General features: G+C 36.2%; 2 protein-coding genes across 9 annotated transcripts in view; one reads left to right on the top strand and one right to left on the bottom strand.

Annotated features, from left to right (window-relative positions):
* The window catches only part of LOC106153481 (uncharacterized), an 88,079-nt gene that overhangs the window by 16,630 nt on the left and 52,087 nt on the right, over positions 1-19,362 (top strand). The gene's annotated exons all lie outside the window — the stretch shown is intronic.
* Positions 1,203-19,362, bottom strand: part of LOC106153482 (adrenocorticotropic hormone receptor) — a 60,348-nt gene continuing 42,188 nt past the window's right edge. For 6 of the 7 annotated variants that reach the window (XM_086998272.1, XM_013527425.3, XM_086998273.1 and 3 more), the window contains 3 exons: positions 3,922-4,982; positions 3,059-3,411; positions 1,203-2,730 (listed from right to left, as the gene is read on the bottom strand). In XM_086998272.1, coding sequence (XP_086854398.1) covers positions 2,150-2,730; positions 3,059-3,411; positions 3,922-4,229 — 1,242 coding nt within the window. In that variant the 5' untranslated portion in view covers positions 4,230-4,982 and the 3' untranslated portion in view covers positions 1,203-2,149. Of the gene's footprint in view, positions 2,731-3,058; positions 3,412-3,921; positions 4,983-10,390; positions 10,871-19,362 lie in introns of those variants that run through there. The other variant, XM_013527424.3, reaches the window with a different exon arrangement.

The following is a 19,362-nucleotide window of genomic DNA, read 5'->3' on the forward strand; positions in this document are numbered from 1 at the left end:
TGGCTGTGCATTAATTCTGGTTTTATAAAATAAAAAGTTAAGAGCACTCTAAGAGAAAGGGAATGAAAATGCTTTTAAAATATTAGGAGACCTAAATGCAGCAGACGGTGTAATAACATACTTGCCTCTTCAAAGTAGAGGTTTGCCCTAGAGTTTTTTCTTCACCTTTATGAATGAAACTTTGCAATTTTGTCCACAAACCAATACTTATGAAAATGTTACCCCTTCATTGGTGGAGATAGTAATATTTGCGAAAATGTGAAAATCCTCTGCCTTAAAAAAACAATAAATGAATAAAATACGCCTTTCATTCTTTAGCCATTTGATGTTCTTTGTGAGTTTATCATATACTTCTGACAGGAGCATACTTAATATTAATACAATTCACAAAATGTTTGAATGAGATAGGTGTCTAGACTGTATGCTACCATTTTAACATTGCAAACAGAATAGATTGTATATATACGGCATATGTCTCTCCCCAGTGGCAGTGGTTTCTACCAGATTGGAACCAGATTTGAACTGATTTTGTTCTGGATTTGTATTGGATTTGTCAAGGATTTGTTCCTGAATGCTACCAGATTTTTATCAGATTAGTTCCAGATCTGTACCAGAGCGCATGGCTCCTCTCTTTCTGAGAGTCGGTATTTAGAAACTAATGTCAGTTTTTAGTACTTCATTCTCGCTTTCCAGGCTTCATCCACTTTGGCTTCTTCCTCCTTTTCCCATGAAAATGTTACATACAACCTTTAACTATGATTTTGATCAGTTTGTCCATTTTACAGGCCCTGGGACAGGAATTCTCCATTTTTCTAATCTGGCCATCACTTCTTGTGTTTTATTTATTCTTGCTGCCCGTCTGTGTCAAATCCATTTCATAGTTCACATTTAATATAATATAATAGTAGTTTTCAAAATAATATATACATGACAACAGTGTATTTTATATTAGGCCGTAAAAGTACCAAGTAACCAGTTTGTGGAATAATGAATGTGTGTGATCACCAGAATGGATATATATATGTAACAGATGTCCTCTTAATATTTAACAATAAAACGGTGAACAACCTTGAGCGATATTGTAGTGTGAAGGTAATTTTTCCTGTTGTCTGTTACCATGCCTCTCCATTTGCCTGTACTCAGTTCCTTTTTATTATTTTGGATATGTCATCAATATATATATATATATATATATATATATATATATATATATATATATAAAGTAAATCTTTTGTGTACTGGTACATACTTTACAGTTATATCCATCTGACTGGTTCCATTAGCCTGAACATGGCATCCTAGTCTTATTATGGATATGTTGTGGATATGATTTGTGTACTGGTACCACATTTCAACAGTAATATGACTGGTTCCATTTGCCTGAATATGGCGTCCTAGTCTTATTATAGATATTTTCCACAGATCCATTTCACTAGAAACCTTTTTGAAATGACCTCCATGTGTCTATCGTATCTCCAGATGTTCGATATCTCACCCTCCAGGGGGAGACGATTTAACAACTCATACACAACCATTTTCATTCCTTTCATTTTTTCAAAGATATTCTTCGTTGAAGAAAAAGATAAATAATGAGTGTTTCATGGGATATGTAAGTGGTTACATACAAATAATATTCATAAATATGAAGTCCATGCTTATTTGGAATCTTGACAGTTTTGTCTGAATTTCGTCAAGACTTGATCACAACTGAGGCTGTTGGCTGACGTGATTGTCAATCCCTACTTGGTACTTCTGTTGTTAATCATCTATGGCTTTATACCTAAGATTGGAATTAGTTATTCTTCAATATTTCCAAGAGGCTGATAGAGTTCCACTCTTATTCACACCCACAGATGCCCCATGTTCATTGACCACCTTAGTCTTACCTTGTGAACTCAAGGCATCTGTTAAATCAAATATAAGTACTATAAGCAGGAGCGGATCCAGAGATATTTTCTGACAGTCTTCCAAATTATCTTTGTTGATCCAACCTGTATCTTCCGACAAAAAAATTAGAAACCTGTCAGTATAAACTTGAAAATCTGATTGTCTTCTGGAAGACCCAGAAGACAGCCTCAATCCGCCCCTGATAAGGGAACGTTGAACGTCCATTCCCAGTACGTAACATTTTTTGGACAAGTATGCATTGTTAAATGCTGTCCTCTTTGGTCAATTCTTCTGAAGTTCCATTTGGCGTCTCCTGGGAGAGCCCATTCACTTGTGTGTACACAACCTTGCCCTGACTGGGAAGATGTGTCATGTGCATCGGCACTGCCATTGTTGTCTCTGTCATGTCCAAGTGAGTATTTCTGTCGCGTTCATAGCGATCAGAGCAGAAGCATTTTGTTGCTTCGTAATCATTGGTGATGTGTAGTGCGCGACACAGCTTCAGATACCCCTTACGGATGCCTGGTAGGCGAACTCCATAAATTATTGGATCCATGAGAGCATTACAGACCAAGAGGGTCATGGTCGTATACTGCCCTATCATTAAACGCTCTTTAAGTTCGGGATCCGGAGATTCCGATGATATGGAAGAGATTGTCAGGATGAGAGCGTGTGGGATCCAGAATAAGACTAGGACGCCATAAATCAGGACCATGGTGCCAGCGACCTTGACCTTGTGTTGGGTCTGGGTCGGCATCTCACGGTGGGACATTTGGCGAACGAGGAGGAATATTTTGGCATACAGGACCAGCACTGTCAGGGCAGATACTATGATGGTCACGCCTAAAATGAAGAGAAAGCATATGCTGTTGAATTTCAGTTGACATGGACATATTCAAAGGATTGTGACTGGCAAATTTTCATTTCTAGCTTCTTGAAAATAACATCTGAAATTGGTTTTAGTTTCTTCTTAGTCAAATTTAAGTAATTATTGAACTTTTTGTCAAGTTGCGGATAGCAGGCTGTAAAACCTACCTCCACCTTCTCTTTATATGATATGACCTTTACCTTATGCACCATGACCTTCACCTTATATGATATGACCTTTACCTTATGTACCATGACCTTCACCTTATATGACTTGAATTTGACCTTAATTGCCATGACTCACCCAGCACAATGTTCTCGGACAAATTATAACTGGGGTCGTTCACATACAGCTGGCAGATTCCTCGGTACGACATGTCCTTATTTTCATCCATACTGATACGCGCAAGGTGCATGTAGGGGCCAAACCCCAGCAGGAAGGACACGATCCAGATGAGCACGATGATGAAGATTGTGCGGGAGCGCTTGGTGAAGTGGCGGTATGTGTAGGGACAGAAGATGGTGATGCTCTGGTAGGCAACGAGAGAGACCGTGGTTAAGGCAGAACTGTAGATCATGGTGGTAAAGAGGTAATACAGCAGGTTCATCATGCACATCACCTCTGTCAATTCATCTGGTGTGACTCCACAGTAGTATCTAAGAGAATAGCAGTTGTCATTAGCACATTGGGCTGGTGCCATAGATAAACTTAAGACAGATAATTAGTTTTAACTTTAAAAATGTAAATTTAGGTCTATTCATATCAGGGCATACATGTATTACAGGTGGTTGGTCTACTAAATTGGGGTATCTACTGGTCTGAAGATTGACTGTTTCTTTTTGTCAAAAAACAGTTGCAATATGTCATATATATATAAAAGGACTAATACTATCGTGTTTTGCATAAGTATAATGAATATTCTGTCTTTTAAGTTAAGACTAAAATTTGGTCAAGAACTTCGGTGAAACTGGACAGTGGTCATAAAGCAAATAATAACTATAAGTCCAAGTCAAGACTACAATATATATGTATGTAAGGGTACCCATTTGTTATATGGTGATAATTAAATCAAATGAGAGAGAGAGAGAGAATATGTGAGAGAGAGAAAAAGAGAGAGAGGTATCATTTTTCACTGTGTAACACTGAAGTCCATAAAGAATCCCTACCTATAATCATGGTACTCGTATGCCACAGCAGCCGATATAAGAATCAAAATATCTGCCACACAGAGGTTGGCCAGGAGATAGTAGAAAGTGTCCCGCATCATCTGAATTATGGCCAGAAGTGAGACAAAGTTCATCACAATTCCAACGACGCAGAAAATGATAGGAATGTACACATGAAGGTTGACCATAGAGCAGGTGGTGCTGTTGGCCCCACTGTTGTTCACGGCCTCTGTGGCGACAGGAGCCAGTAGCACCGTGGTGATATTTTCTGTGGTGTTCATTGCTGCTGATGAAATGTATCTACTCATTATTGAAGTGTTCCCTAGTATGGTATTTTTTTACTCTCCTTTTTTTTTTTTTTTTTTTTTTTGAAATGTTACATAATACCCACAATTCAGCTTTAGATTTACACAAACAGAATGTCTTACTTGTCTAATGACTTCCTTCCATCTTCAAAGAGAAGCCAGGAAAAGATATCAACACTTTGACTGCCCAGTGTAAATTGCAGAATTCCTCAGTCTTCTTAAACTTGGTTGTTTATATCCAGTTGCTAAATTATTGCTTAATGATCCAAGACATGCAGTATCAGTCCATCCCAATCACAAATATGTATTTAAAAGAAAAAAAAAATGAATCAACAATAATATTTTACAATGAATTGGCTTCCTTTGTTGTCCACCACTTTTATATGCCGTTTCATGACAGTTCTGTCTTTAGGCGCTGAATTTGCTTCTTTTTAGCAAAATAACAGTAATAATAATAATTTTCTCCTTTAACAAAAGCAATTTTCCTCTTTTTTTTCCAAAAAAATAATATTTTCCTTCTAGAGAATCATCCATAGGATTGACACCAGTTATTGATGATAATCCCTCGAGTCCATGATTACAGTGTTGCTACTGCTCATAGCACCACGCTCATTTAAAAACTGAGAGCAGCGCTGTTGAGACAAAAGGCTTTTGTGGCTCTGTCCTGTTTCTGCTGCCAGTGTCTGTGGCTCAGTTCTCAAGGGTTGCCAGGGATTGCTTTGTCTTCATGCCATGCCTGGTCAAATGAGCCTGAACCTGTAACAATGAAACATGCAAACATTAATCAATGTTGACAGGTTGGTTTCGAGAGGTTTGTTTACTAGCTGGGATTGGTGCTTTTCTGGATGATTTTCAAAATTGTCTGTTTGATTTTGATGGTGTGGATGTTTTAATGGATGTTAATTAAATTCTTTAAAACTCATCTCAGTATAATAATAAAACATGACAACTGAGTTTATATAATTCTTAATAACAATAGTAAAAATAAGCTACATTATAACTTAACTTGTCAGTGTTTTCTAAAATTCATTGTTTGTAAATGCTCAATGTGATAAAAGTCAAATTCATCATTGTACTGTTAAAATTATGAGATGCATTAAAATATGGCATGTTACTTAATATGTGGCCGTCATCTTTAGAGAGAGATGAATATTTTAGACACTGAAATTTTTTTTTAGAAATATGAAATATTTCAACTGTTGACAAGCATTGTCAGAATAGTGTAATTCAAAATTTCAGCACACTAGAACATTTTAGATTTTAAGTTACCAAAATATTAACAAGAATTAAATTTTCTTATGATTTAAAAAAAATACATGATAAATGCAATTAAACGCCTACATGGAATTTGCCTGATTTCAGGATTTTCTTTCTTCATTTTAATCTGCTTTTTTTTCACATCATCTAAATGTGATGAGAATTTTCAGGATTTTTCAGTTTTTACAACTTTCACCAATGCATCTTTTACCAGGAAAAAACAACTTAACCATTTTAGTTCAAACAAAGTATGCTGATGGCAATGTAGTCTTCTAAAAGACTTAGACTAGACTAGATAAGCTAGGATGCTGTTTATATGCCCCCTGTATTTCACCTAAACACTTTGTCACTTGATGAAGGCTCTTCATTAGCAACTTTTCAAAAGCCCATTTGAGAGAAAATGTAGAAATATAGAAAAGTGCGGGGGGGGGGGGGGGGGGGGTGTTCTTTTCTTCTTTTTTTTTCACTTTTTTAATGTATAAAAATATTCCAGAGACTTTTTGGCCAAGTGGCCAAGTGTATCTCTAGATCTCCACTTGTTAGAATTCTAGGGATTTTGCTCAAAATTGCATGCTTTCTGAAATTGTTTCAATAGATAAATGTAACCGTTTCAGTAGAATTCTGGAGCCTTTGCTAGAAAATGGCCACTACGGACTATGCCTAAGGGGTTGGAATTTCTGGGAATAGATCTTTACAGCATGGAATACAATCAGTTTTAATTACAACAGGGTAGGACAGTTAGTGCAAAAACAAGATAATATGGTCCTCGAAGTCTCGGGTCTGATGATGCTAAACTTTGATTGGCTTTCCTCAGGGGATCATGGGATAGCAAAATGGAGAGCTAGAGGGACGCGGAGAGAAGAGTCGTGTATTCTAAAGGGCAAAACACTGCTGCGAATTGATCAAATCTTCCTTATCATATTCCGCTTAAGATATAGATAGGATTATTGCAATGTCTCCTTAATTATATTGATATTAATTTAGATTCCGTCTTGGATAAAGCCATTATTAGATTGATTTCGTATTTTATAGATATCAGTTTAGATATGGATCATCAGGATTGTTGATGTGATAGGCGATGTTGCAATTGTTCGTTTTCGATAAAGGTGATGATATGGATGTTGGCGTAATGAGAATTGGTTCAGTGACCATGTCATTGCAGGCATACTAGCTAGTACTTTCAAATTTTTTTTTGGACATTACTTGATATTACTAGAAATCAATGCAATCTATCTGATGTTTACAATAAAAAAAGTTATAAACGGGCAAAAGGGTTTTTTTTTTAGGTTAGAAACCCCACTGATACAACCTGTGGTATTGGTCGCTGGTTTGAGACAGAGGCCTGAGAATCATCCAATACAGCCCATCCAACTTAATGTAACTTGGCTGATTTTGTGGGATTTGGAGGAGAGCACTGTATAATAATGGCAGTAGTAATGGTGGCGTGAGAGGAATAGTAGTCCGTTAGGAATCTTACTCCGCTTTCCATTACTTTGTACAGGTGAAAGTATATATACTAAGCCCGATACTTTAACTAACCCTGATCTGTACTGATAATATCAGACCCTGTACTACCATTCCTAGAACTACGATTCTTGTCACAGCGGACTAGCGCTACATGAATGTAGTGCATGAAAGTGACAGACAGTTTAAAAGTTTATCACTACATATCACAAGAAATAAATTAGGATATATCAAATTGATAACAGTTATTGGTATGTGAGCTAAGAGCGTGGCACTGCAATAAAATTTATGAAATGTGATCATTTTTAAAATGGAGTTTTAAAGTAAGTTAGTCTCAATAACCAAACAAAACCAACTTGAAGACTAAAAGTCTGACTTGCAAATTGAAAAAAAAATTAAAAGAGACAACAGCTTATTATTTTCAACCTACTCACTGTAAGCAGATTCTTTTTAGCACTTCTTGAGGCTTTCTTGCAGACGCTGTTGGTAAGCCACAGTCATCGATGACTTCACTTACTATTACATCACCTTGATTCTGGCAAAATGCTACTCCAGCATCAAGTATTTTATCATCAGTTTGCAAAATGCTTCAATGATCACTTCTTTAACCAGGTAGAGATATTTAATTACTAATGCCTTACAGAGACAGTCTATCTGTCTGATTTTGAAGTCTCAGACTTTGGCTCCAGAAATGATCCTTTATTCATACTTTGTCTCATTAAAGAAACAAAGCACGATGCATTTTTGTCTTTTTTGGCACCAGCAGTAGAACTACTGTCTGCCTTCTGCCTCTAAAATATTTAAACCACGTCAGCCTCAAAGCTTTAAAAGAACCCGATAACCTAGTTACAATGATTTATTTAATTGCCAGCAAAAATCAGTTCTTGTTTCCAAGGTGTGCAACAGACCAAGGGAAGCCCATGACATTATGTTGGTATTAGCTTATTTTTTAATTTGTCTCATTCTCTCAAGCATAAGCTGTTTACACCAAACAGTTTTCAATAGTTTGGTGTCTGTCATGTCAGCTTCTTCAAAGAATGAGGCTAAAGGTGTTGGAATAGCCTCTAACCCAGATGTTCCTCTACCCCCCCCCCCTCCATCACCCCCTGTTGCCCACACCCTCACCACTGGAATACAAGAAAGCAAAAATCAGAACTCTCGTTCTTAGGTATTTTGGTGGCTGTCATGTCATTGTCTTCAGGGAGTGAATCTAAACAGGTGCTGAAGTAGCTTTTGCCTCATGATCAGTTGTAAGCCAGGATCTTAATCATATCTAATAAGATTTACCATAACATACTCATCTGTAGGTAACTATTTTTCTGGCTATTTCAATGATATGCCCCTATATCCCTTTCATTCAAAAAGATTCCAGATTGTAGATTTTATGTTTCCTTACCTGTAAAACAACTGGTTTTAGTTCTGCCATGTTTATTTTATATCTGCTGCATTAAGCTTTACCTATGGCAATTTCTCACTTATTTCGTATCAAATAAAGAGTATTTACCCAAAATACTGTTTCACTAGTAGATCTTGAAACAATCCAGGGGTGTTATGCATCTAAGTATGTTCTTTTAAATGCAAATATAATTGTACCTTTTGAAGAAAAGAAACAGCAGAAGAAGAATTAAGGTACTGTATTTGAAATGTTGGAATCATCACCATATTAACTGAGTTTAAAGTTTAGTATTAGTTTAGTATTAAACAGCTGTATTTGCTTAGGATTTGTTAACCTTTGGGAACTCTGTCAAAACCTGTTAGGTTCTGTCTCTAATTTTATTCTTGGTAAATACTGAATGCTAATTGCACTTTTCATGGTTAACCCATATGCAACCAATTTGTCTTTTAAGTTAGCATTTGCATAGAATCATTTTAAAAGTTCTAACTTATTTGATTGGGGAAACTTCAACAGACTTTTGTAGCAATGTTACTAAGAAAGTGGTGAATTGTTTAAGTCCATGCAGGTCCTGTGGACGTGTGTGTGCATATGTTTGTGTGCATGCATGTGCATGTGTGTGTATGTGTGTGTATGTGCATGTGTGTGTGCATGTGTGTGTGTGTATGTGTGTGTGTATGTGTGTTAAGTGTTTGAAGGTCTGTCTGACGCATCACTTTTTTTATATATCAACTTTTGTTGTATTAACTTAAGTCAAGGATACAGGCCAGTAAAGCTTCTAAAACCTGCCAAGTTTGAAGTGGTGAAGCCATGAGCGTCAGCAGCCTTTGTTTTCGTAGCCTTTTAGTTTGTTTTTATATTTGATTGCAGCTTACTAAATCTAAAATGGCATACCTTAACGTGCAGCATCTTTTTAAAAGATTTATGTTGTAACGTAAAATTCTAAAATGGACCTTTATTGTAGTAAATGTTTGAAGTGTAACAGCCATTTCTTGGAAAACTTTCTGGTTCATTTTATTTCAACCTTTTTTCCATTCATTTTTTTTACTGACAGATATAGAGATAATTAGTCCTATTTAATAAGGAAGAAATACTTCAAAAATTATATATTTCCTTTTTTTTTTTTTTTTTGACATGCAATTAGCTTATTTACACCTATCAATAATTATAAAAACACCTTCAAGGTAAAAGTTAAGCCTTCTGCAGCAGCCAAGGTTAACAAAATGACCTGTAAATTGATCAAAAATTATAGTCTAGTTCACTTTGGCTAGCTTTCTACTTTGACAAGTCTACAAAAAGTCTACTTTGGCAATAGTAGTCAAGCTTAGATTAAAAAGGTTTTGGTTTAAAAGTGGACCAATATTTTGATGTTATTTTGTGAAACCAATCCTAGATCTTTTCACTTGAAGTCTTGTCTGCAGCTTTTTTCATAGATAAAAAAGAACAGCAGCAATTTTAGACAGAACTTTTGTCCACACTCCAAATTGAATGCAGAAATGTTAGTTACTCTTAACAAAAAAAGTATCATAACGTATTTTTCTTCATGTAGATATTTTATATTCGGTATGATTACACTGTAACAGATAATATTCAGATCATAGGGACAAGCTTGAGTAAATACAGGCTCTACTGTTATAAGGTGTTTTAACATCTGCTAAAATCTGTTAACCCTCACCTGTTTATATAATTAATAGCTTGTTTGGTTATAGTGCTCACTTTTTCTCGGTCACCATCATTTACAATTTTATTTTCTTGATTAAAATGACCTTAAATAATTTAACATACATTTTAGATTATTTCAAGCATTGCACCTTTTTAAGTTAATAGTAGAATGGTTAATATATATAAATTATGATCTCTTTAGGGGCAAAAACTTGAGTTTTACCTTTAAGGGGAGAGATGAAGCTGAATCTGTCTCACACAACCATTTCATTTAGATTATTGTTTTACATTCTAGAGGATTATTTTCGAAATCGAGCTCAGAAGTCTTTTTATACATGTAACATACTGATAAAATTTCACTTTGTGTTATGTTACTAGTATACTGTACCTTGTCTTTTGTTGCACACGTCTCGGTATAATTCAGTCAGCTCATCTGGAACTACTGAACCCATCTGGTGCTCGCCTGAATACTTATTATTTAGCCAGTTTTCAAATGCATTATTCAAGGTGATGTCTTCAGAAAGATTGCTTTTTTATACTGCACACCAGTGAGTGACAGTTCCGATTGCATGGTAAAAGTAGATGGTGAAGTCCAGCACACACTATTAGTTACATGCTGAGCTATGTGCATTAAAACCTCTGGGATATTAATAAGGAGTGTGTGCCAATGTGTGAAACAAGGAATGCCTGATTTTGATCCCATTTGCTCTGGTTTTGGTCAAAGTAGACTGTTTTGCTGAGCCATTGATTGCTTTAGGTCAGTAGCTCAGCATGTAGTGTGCAGTGTGTGCTGTGCCTCATTGTTGGAAATAACAACAGTAAAGAATATGGATATTCACACAATCTAATCATCAAGACTCTTCATCATCATAATTTTTAGGACTGAGTATTACTTTTTAAACAGTTTATATTGAGTGACCAGATTTACTTCAATAAATAGGCATCACCTGTTGGCCGTCGCATTATTAATTTATGTGTGTAATCCTACGTTCTAGTTGTGTGTGCTGGGTGCAAAAGTGTCATGTCGCTCGCTAGTCAGAAGTGCCTTTGTCTCTGCAGGATGGTGGTACATTTATCTTAGAGTTATTTTAGTATCAAATGTAATTTTTCACTATTATCTGGGACACACAACATTAACAGCTGATTCTTTATTTATTTTTAACCTGCATTTCCTTTATTTCCTAGTTGATTTTTTTTTAATAAAAAAGGATAACGATGACTTTTAATAACCCTCACTGGGGCCAGTGCTAGACAGGCACATTACTATATATAAGATTTATCCTGTCCTATCCTATCCTTCCCTATTCTCTTATGTCCTCTGGGTTTCCGGAAGACGGTCAGCTTTTGCAAGTTTACGTTGATGTGCGTCTAATTATTTCTTTTGTAAGACAGGATGGATCAACAAAGATAATTTGGGAGACTGTCAGAAAATATCTCTGGATCCGCACCTGATCCTATCCTATCCTATTTTGTCATATTCTGTCTTATCCTATTTTATTCTATCCAATCCTGTTTTACCCCTTCATATCCTACCCTTTACTACCCTGTCCTATCCTATCCTTTTTTCCCTGTCCTATACTATCCTATACTGTCTAATTATCCTTTCTTTTCCTATCATATATTATATTCAATCCAATCCTATTCTACCCTTACTTAATATCCTATCTATCCCTATGCTATCATATTCTGTCCAATTTTTTCTGTCCTATCCCATTCTATTCTATCCTTCCGATATGCTATTTTATAGTTTACGTAGCTATAAAAATGGTAGTAAGATTAGAGATCAGTTTGTAATCTAGCAGAGAGACTTGTCATCAGTTATAGTATGCACTCAAAGTTACAGTGATAGTTTATACAGAACAGTAGTAAATCTCAGAGTAATTTGAGTAATCATGGCGATGTATGGTGGCAGTGCCAGGGCTGTCAGTGATTTTGATGTTATGTCATTTCCATTGTGGCATTTTGAGGGATTTATTAAAAGGCATTAAGTGCGCACTAATCCTTTACGTATGAATTGACCTAGAAAATTTAGTTTTTCCCTTCATCACAAAGTTGTACACTTTCAAAAAAGATAACATAAATTAAGAAAAAAAAAACACTGAGGAACGTATGATCTATGCTGAGGCCTATATATCTTCTTGTTATTGTCAAAAACAAAATTTGGAAGTTTGTACCTCCATTATTGAATCATTATGTAAGGTGTGACATTTAAGGAATGACATTGGGTTCAGTTTGTTAAGTATGGTATATTTGATCACAGTTCACTTAAAATAAAACCATCAAATCACAATTCACAGTAAATAAAACTATTCATATCTCATTGAAAATACGGCGAGTTTGGTGAGTTGGGAATCAAACATCACCAAGTATAATGCTTTCGTTTCATGGGAGATGAGAAATAAAAAGTTGCATTCACGAGTCAGGGGAACAGGGTGTTTCACGCATTTGGGAAAGAAAAAAAGGCTTTCATGGGTAACAAAAATACCCATTGGGACCATCTTGTTAGACAGTGTCAGTCATCAATAAGAAGACGCATATGAAGCGTGACTGGGATGGTTATGCTGCACTACGATAACCCACTGATATCAATCTACTGGTACGTTTAGCCACATGATGTTTTGCCACAACACATTTTCCATTTCACTATTCACGGTGACACACTCCAGTGCCACAATATTCCTGCCATCAGACTTGTTGGTAATCCAAAGCATTTGTGCTGTATCTGTCTGTCGGGATGTATTACTGATGATGATAAGCACAAATCCTGTTTACTGCAGAGGGTTTAATCTTCAGAATGTCAACACCAATTGAACAAGGAATGTTGATTTCTCCACTTGTTTACAGCATTTGAAAGATACATTCACACGGACTAAACAATACAGGTGCAGAACCTGTATTGGTTTTAATTTAGTTTGTGTAAATTATTTCATATTAAAACATCTATTAATTGACTAAAATGGATTTTGACTAGAACCTGGTATTGGCTGCAACCAGATGTTGGCTGCACTTTGCTCACTGCTAAAATATTTGTTTGCTGAAATTGGTTGTAAGATGCAACTGTGTTTTGACTGCAACCAAATATTTGCTACTACCAGGTACTGGCTGCTACCAGATGTTAACTACAACCAGGTACTGGATGCAACTGGTTGTTGACTGCAGCTAGATACTGGTTGCAACCAGATGTTGACTACAACCAGGCACTGGTTGCAACTGGTTGTTGACTGCAGCTAGATACTGGTTGCAACCAGATATTGACTACAACCAGGCACTGGTTGCAACTGGTTGTTGACTGCAGCTAGATACTGGTTACAACCAGATGTTGACTACAACCAAGCACTGGCTGCTACAAGATGTTGCCTACAACCAGTACTGGCTGCAAAAAGATGTTGCCTACAACCAGGTACTGGCTGCAACAAGATGTTGACTACAACCAGGTACTGGCTGCTACAAGATGTTGCCTACAACCAGGCAGTGGCAGCAACTGGTTGTTGGATACAACTGAGTATTTGCTACAGCTAGGTTTGAACTACGCCTGTGGCCCTGAAAGGAGCAGTATTCTCTTATAACTGTCCCACTGTTCATTAATCCAGATCACTCTTGCCACAAATTTATATGTGTTCCAGACAGTCAGGCTTACACCAATCCAATTGGATGCAAACAGACTTAATTGAAGTTTCGGGTAAAAAAAGTGACTCCTGAATTGCGGCTAGCTGTTTTCATTTGGAAAATGTCCCATTTAGAATTGATTCAGCCTTTTAAAAATTCTTTTTCTCTCTTTGGGTGGTCAAAGTTGGGTGAGGGCATTTTTGATGATAGATCTTGTTATATATATATATGGCTCAGTAATTTTTAGATTTAATGAAAAAGAAAGAAAAGGACCTTAGACTTTAAGGCTTGTTACCAATTGCACCAACTAATATCACTTTTTTATTTTAATTACTTTTCTTTGTCTAATCTAAATCATTATCTTCAAAACTAATTATTGACAATATTATATGATTTGGCACATGAAATACCTTGTTTATTGAAATGACTTATAATGACATTTGAAAGTACTCCATGCCATATATCTCTTCTACTTCTCATTAATCTTATGTGAAATCAGATGTACTTCAACAAAGTGTTTGTACTTGTGTGAAACATGTGTCATTTGTGGATGATAAGTTCTGCATCATCAGTACACTTAATTTGTTTTTGATGCACAATTCCTTTTCTTTGAGCTACATTTTACGAGTTCAATGACCATTTTGGCGCACATCAAATGGTAAAGTAATGTTCATTTGTATCCAGTCAAGTGATTGGCCAATGAAAGATGCCCTTTTTATAGGCCATTTTTGGTGGTATTCATAATCTTGTGAATTAAATGAATCAGAACAAATGTTCCATCCCCATTACTACTGGTTAAATGCAGATTATTATACAATTTATGTATGGATATTTATTGTCTTTGCCCATATTGCTACTGCTTAATAGCATATTACAGCTTTCCGTAGCTTTTCATTGAAGCAAATCTGGATGAATTATAAATCAAAATAACAAGGTAGTTATGACAATAAATTATTCTCTACCTCCATTACAGCAGCATATAGCCAAGTTATTTGAATGTATGCTTTTCAGGCATAGCATCCCCATGGTAAAAGCAAAGGGTAAAAATCTCGGAAATATTGTGCCGATGAGCAACTTTACGCATGATAAGATGGGATAAGTCAACACAACAAGGCAAATGTGCTCTGACAGGGTTTCAGGCACACGCCCCCATATAGAGCAAGTTTACCTTGCCAAAGACAGCTGGTGGGAATGAACATGTGTTGATGATTGTGAGAATGTTTTGAGAATATTGAATATGCACAACTCTTTTTGTTTTCATGGACTGTGAAATGTTTCACATAGAGTAGTTCCTCATACTTAATTTAAGCCTAATATGCTGTCATATCCAACACACCATCACATCTAACTTAATGTCACACCTAACACACTATCACATCTGGCACACTGTAATATCAAACACACAGTTGACTCATTATCACAGCTAACACACTGTCACAACTAACACACTGTAATATCAAACACACAGTTGACTCATTGTCACAGCTAACACACTGTCACAACTAACACACTGTAATATCAAATACACAGTTGATTCATTGTAACAGCTAACACACTGTCACAACTAACACACTGTAATATCAAACACACAGTTGACTCATTGTCACAGCTAACACACTGTCACAACTAACACACTGTAATATCAAACACACAGTTGACTCATTGTCACAGCTAACACACTGTCACAACTAACACACTGTAATATCAAACACACAGTTGACTCATTATCACAGCTAACACACTGTCACAACTAACACACTGTAATATCAAACACACAGTTGACTCATTGTCACAGCTAACACACTGTCACAACTAACACACTGTAATATCAAACACACAGTTGACTCATTGTCACAGCTAACACACTGTCACAACTAACACACTGTAATATCAAACACACAGTTGACTCATTGTCACAGCTAACACACTGTCACAACTAACACACTGTAATATCAAACACTCAGTTGTCTCAGTGTCACAGCTAACACACTGTCACTACTAACACACTGTAATATATTAAACACACAGTTGATTCATTGTCACAGCTAACACACTGTAATATCAAACACACAGTTGACTCAGTGTCACAGCTAACACATTATCACACCTAAAGCATTGTCACATCTAACACACTGAAAGTCACACAATGAATTTTAAAATATATCATGTGATCTTCTCAGTGGGTTTTGCTTGGGCATTTCTAGGTGATATATGCTGGGAAATGCTGGGATTTGCTTTAATTATTATTATTATTATTATTATTATTATTATTATAGCTGATAATGGGGAAAATGCGGGGTTTGCTTTTATTTTTGTTGTTGTTGTTTTTGTTGTTGTTGTTGTTATTATTATTCAAACTGTATGCTTTAAGAAAGACTTCCTAGGACATGATCCGTTTCCATGAGGACTGATAGTTGAACTGGAAGTTATATATACTAACCAGATTTCCTCATGTAACTCGTCTTTAATCTCACATACTGGGTGTGTTCTGTATCCTAGTCGGAAATGAATTTTATTGATTCTGTCTTAAGAACCCGTGTGAACTTTAAAAGGCTGTTTTATTTCCCTTGCAGAGGCACATGTTCAGTGACTCTGGTTATTATTTGATCAGGCTTACGTGAGGCAGGTCTGGCTTATGGGATAAAACTTTGACAGCAGTAATAGAGTCAATTTAGCCCCTGCAAGGTAACTAAAGAAGCCCCTTGGACCTCCCTCTTCGCTCACAAACTGAACTGCCCCCCCCCCCCATCCCCCCCAGCAGTCTCTCATAATTGTGTCCATTGTAAATGGGACTGAAAGTTCTCAGACAGGTAACCTTTTTTTATCTCACATACAAACATTGGCTGAGCTGAGAGCTAGTATTGAGTCACAGTTATATGGTGATAAAGTGGAAATGAGGAAGACATATCAGATTGCAGTGAGATGGATTTTTCTTTGTCTCCTGTGTAAAGATGGTAAAAACCAGATTATTGGAATTGATGGTAATTCATAATCTGAATAGATACACTGGAAAGAAGTTTTAGCTGCAGTGCATGTAAAAACTATACATCATGGATTACTGTAGTTTTTATCTCAGTCAAACAGAACAGAAAATGACAATTTTAGATTAAAGGAAATCTCCATGCATTTGGAAATCCCCTCGATTCAAATTTATAACCTTCAAAGCTTCTTTTATTTCCCAAATTCAGACCTTAAAGGAGATAAAACCCTTTAAGTCATTTATATAAAAGTATCTTGAAGAGTACTTAAATATCTTCTCAGCTTTCATGGCAGATTGCAATATCTGCATTATACACGTGGAAAAGAGACACGATAAAAAACATCACATCATTTCCTTGAGTGAAAGTGAGGCCATGAAGGTAAAAGTCAAGAGAGGGCTTTGTTGTTCTACTTAAATGGCCAGTTATTGCTGTGAACCAGTCTTTTCCTGTCTTATTTTCAGCTGACTGCAGATGACTGCAGCGCTGGCTGACCTTTGCCCATTTTTCTGACCTTTTACCCATTTTCCTGACCTCGGCCTATTTTCCTGACCTCTACCCATTTTTTGACCTCTGCCTATTGCCCTTTTAGTTAACTGTGCCTATTTTCTTTAGCAACAAGAAATCAGTTTCAGAGATCGGTCAAAAAAAGATGTATCACTGGGCAGTGTAATCCCAGGCTTCCCATAATAGAACAGTCATGCATAAATCTATCACATTTTTCTAAAATGCCTCTCTGATTAATTGGAAAATGGATGTTTAAGTGCAGCTAGGTCACTGGGTATGTAAGTTCTCATAGGGACAGAGTAATTTCACGCTAAACACAGTTTTTCCATCTAAATAAAGGATTTTTTTCCTTGATAACCTAAATTTGCAACCTAAATACGCCTCATGTATGTTAAGATATAAGGTTTTTGTCTATCAAAATAGACAGATAGAGGACAAAAAAGTGTGTGTATAATGGAAAGAGAATGCACTGAACAAGAAAATGCATTTGGATGCAGGCTTTGAATAAATGTATGAGACTGCTGGTATGAGGGAAAGTTAACATTGAACTTAGATGGAAAAAATGTTAAAAATGTGATCAAAATTCATATTTCTTCCATACAATTGACTGACTTTTCCCGTAGGTCATCCAATTCCTGTCTGCTGACCTTATAATTATATAGGGACCATTATTATATAGCCAAACTTTTTCCTGGATTTCAGGAGATTAGCAGTAATTATTTTTACCTAACAGACAAACACTTGGTGAGATCCTTGGCACAATGTATTTATTTATTTATTTATTTATTTATTTATAATTTTTCAATTTTTGTGTTGGTATAGGAAAAAACAGAGAGAGAGTAAATACACACAACAAGACACAATACAAATGAGTTCACTGTCACAAATTAAAACATACAAAAGGACTGATCCTTCATTCTTCTCTTTGATTGATGATGCGATACTGTAGTGGGTGTTCTTCCTCAAGTGTGAACTGATTGTCTGGAAGCCATTTACACACTCAGTACCTCAGGAATACGGAAATAAACTAAAACATATCAGATTCAAGGGGACAGGATCCTAATGGACTTGTCTGCAATTCAGATATAAAATTAGTTGCAGACTTGTATGCAATTCTGCTGCAGAATTATTTTCAAGCTGCAAAAATATCTTTTTTTTTTATACAACCATACAACATTTCCTTAATGATTAATTATTTATCTAAAGGAAAACCCATTAGTCTATCTTGATGAAAATGTATTTTTTAATAAACTTATGTAGTACACCCTGCAAAGGTCTTGATGGCATAGTTCCTCAGCACTGCCTAACTAAGACTGGGTTCCCATCCCTAGATCAATCTAACAGGATCAGTCCATCTTCATGGGGTCCCTCACTAAATTGCTTTCAGCCCAAGCGGCTTAGACGTTTGGGCCACCCACTAAAGCTGCTAAACGATAGTTAATTATAATATAATTACCACCTATCAGCCTCAGCAGGCGTGACAGACATCCAAGCCGCCCAAGTTAATTGCAGTTAAGCGAGAATCGCCTCAGAGATAGTTCGATCCAAAGTTAGTACGCTGCTCTCTGGGAATGGTCTCTTAGTATCCTAACACTACATACTGATTCACTCATGCATATGAAGTCTTTTGCAAAGAGGTGCATTTAGGAGATGTTTGCCGTTACGTGCATTATTTTTAAAATATGAATATGGATTTACTCACGAATATGAATTCCTATTTCAAAGAGGTACATTTAAGAGAGGAGGGCGCAATTTATTATTTGTTAATGAGATACAGACAGGTTGTTTATAGCTATCAATCATGAGTAGATCAGCCTATATAAGTAGTACCTTCCTCAGTCCTGCAATCCCCATTCCGCAGGTTTCCTGTTTGCTGAACGCCCTGTTTATCACTCTGACAGCTGTTTTCAAACAACATGTCTCCAGAGGTAGACCAGATGATGGAGAGGCTAGCCCTTTACAGAGATAGTTAAGAAAAAAAAAACGGAAAATTTTTATCTGCTGATAGCTTTGATGAGGATTTTATATTAATTTTTCTGTTAGCTTTTTTAACCCCAGAGTGTTCAAATGATAAAAGTTGTTTCTAAACATTCAGATATGCCTTTGTGAGGTTAGAGATTTTTTTAACCTAAAACTCTTCTGTTAAACAATTGATAACAAAGTGGCCCAGCTAGTATCTCTACCTTTCACCAAAATCAGCTATAACTAATACATCAGTTATCTCTCTGCTACGACCAGTGGGGTCTTTGAGCGTTAAAACATCTCACGG

Source organism: Lingula anatina, chromosome 10, assembly GCF_051362555.1.
Source record: "Lingula anatina isolate TDL-2025a chromosome 10, LinAna3.0, whole genome shotgun sequence".
Classification (NCBI taxonomy): Eukaryota; Metazoa; Brachiopoda; class Lingulata; order Lingulida; family Lingulidae; genus Lingula; species Lingula anatina.